Raw genomic sequence first — 2,009 nt, forward strand, 5'->3', positions numbered from 1 at the left:
GCAAAAAAAAACGATGTATGTCACACGTTGATTGTACGGCTATACGTTGCTAACTCAAAATTGGGGGGTCCCATGGTCGTCGCTGACCGTCGGATCACCATACCGATGAACCCCGGAAGTGTCCGAAATTCATCGACTAATTGTCGTTGGGTTGGGGGGCGTTTTTTCATCTACTTTAAACACTGAGGTTAGACTATTTGTTTTCCTGTTTTCGTATACGCTCCGATTCTTATATGTTTGAAAAAATCGGGCGCGACTCCTATTCGTATACGGACAGTCGTATGCGACTCACAAACGTATACGATCCTTCGAATACGAATCACACTCGCATACGTTCGCCCGTATGCCACTCGATTCGTATACGTACATGTCTATCCGACTCGCCGTCGAATACGGTCCTTCGCATACGAACGCAATTCACCCGAACGATAATAGTCTCCCAGTTGGCTGATCCAGAGCCTTGAGAGCGCTGAGAGCTTCAGTGATCGAGCTGGTCAAGAGATTGAGGTCCGAGGCGCTGTGCGATTTCATTGGAGCTGGATTCAAGAGCTGGTCAAGATGAGCTGCAACGAGTAAACGCTTGTTCTCGTAACGATCAACGAGAGTTCTCCAGGCAATGCGAAATGATTCTTCAGAGACGGGCAAATTAGAGATGAGCTTGAGAGGCTCACCAGAGAGACAGAGGCGGAGGTAATGCATCCTCTCGACCCCTGGAATGTCCTGATTGATGCCAACTAACGATTGGAAAAGATCTCTCCATGGCCTCGATTCCTGATAGATGCCTGAGAATTTTGGCAGAGAAATCTCAGGCAGAGCACGACGAGTTGAGCTGGTCAAATGTCCTTCCCCAGGTACACGTAGTGACTGGTTCAGGTTTGGAGCGCCTTTCTTCTCCGAGAGCTGAAGCAGTGCCACCTTAGCAGCGGCGAAGTTCTTAAGAGCTGAATCAAAGACTTGATGCTTGAAATAGTCGAGAGAGGTCAAATTCTCGATTTTTTGAGAAACATGCTTCTCATGAGAGGCTTCCAGCTTAGCCCAATAGGTCTCAAGCATCATCAGCTTGGAATCAAGAGCAGTCACGCCGAGCCGCTTAATGTCCTCTTCATTAGACCCCTTAAAAATGCCGTCTATGAAGGCTGCACGTGTCGTCTGCAGAGAGATTACGGCTTCGAGAGTAGCCATGTTTTTTATTAATTTTTAATAGTTTTAAGCGAAGAGCGAAATAAAAATATAAAAAAGCAAGACAGCAGATCGAGAGAAGAGTCCAAGGACGCAGGCCAATAACAGAGGAGAAAGCAGCGGAAAATAATAAAAAACAGACGGCAGCAAAAAACCCAGTTCCGGAGCAGGCGAGAAAATTCAACAAAAACTAAAAAGGAATAATGTTCAATTCTCTTTAGTCGCGCTGGTCTATTTGAATTTCCCGCCTTGAGATGGTTTTTGAAAGTGCGCCTAGTTGCTGGGTCGGTAGAGCAGGTCTCTGATGTGGCGCGAGAGAAACTGGTTGAGTACCGCTTGAACTGGACGAATTCAAATTTTCTCGGGCAGCGACACTGCACTTTGAGCTCCACTAAACACTGAACACTGACGCTCTCCAATTAACACTCCCGTAAAACACTAAATGAGCGCGAAAACTAAAAAATATCCCGCGTATCCTTCGAAGGACCAAAATGTTCGATGCGGGATCTGGTTTCGACGATATTTTCAGGCGATGGACGAGATATAATCGGATTACGGAAGAGTGCGTGAGAGGATCAAATAATCACTCGCGAGGCATCGGTCAAAAGTGTCAATTTCAATTAGTAAAAGAGTCACTAAATACACTTGTATTTGTCACAAAAAAAGCTGAGCGCGAATATTAAAATTCAAGCTACTATTTAATTCCGAGACGAACTAATTAAATGAGCGGATCAATGGATTTAACAAAAGAGAAGTACTGAGAAAAGCGCGTAAACACTCTCACGGTCGATATGCAAATGAGAGAGAGTGATAAGCCGCAAGGTGGGAGG

The 2,009-nt window shown here is 45.5% G+C and overlaps 1 protein-coding gene across 1 annotated transcript; it reads right to left on the bottom strand.

The window, feature by feature from the left end:
• Window positions 1-417: 417 nt before the first annotated feature.
• On the bottom strand, window positions 418-1,182 carry LOC105272473 (uncharacterized). Its single transcript, XM_011314622.1, has one exon. It carries the CDS (start codon window positions 1,180-1,182, stop codon window positions 418-420), a length of 765 nt encoding a protein of 254 aa, XP_011312924.1.
• Window positions 1,183-2,009: the final 827 nt, after the last annotated feature.

The sequence above is a fragment of the Fopius arisanus genome, unplaced genomic scaffold (assembly GCF_000806365.1).
Source record: "Fopius arisanus strain USDA-PBARC FA_bdor unplaced genomic scaffold, ASM80636v1 scaffold00184, whole genome shotgun sequence".
NCBI lineage: Eukaryota > Metazoa > Arthropoda > Insecta > Hymenoptera > Braconidae > Fopius > Fopius arisanus.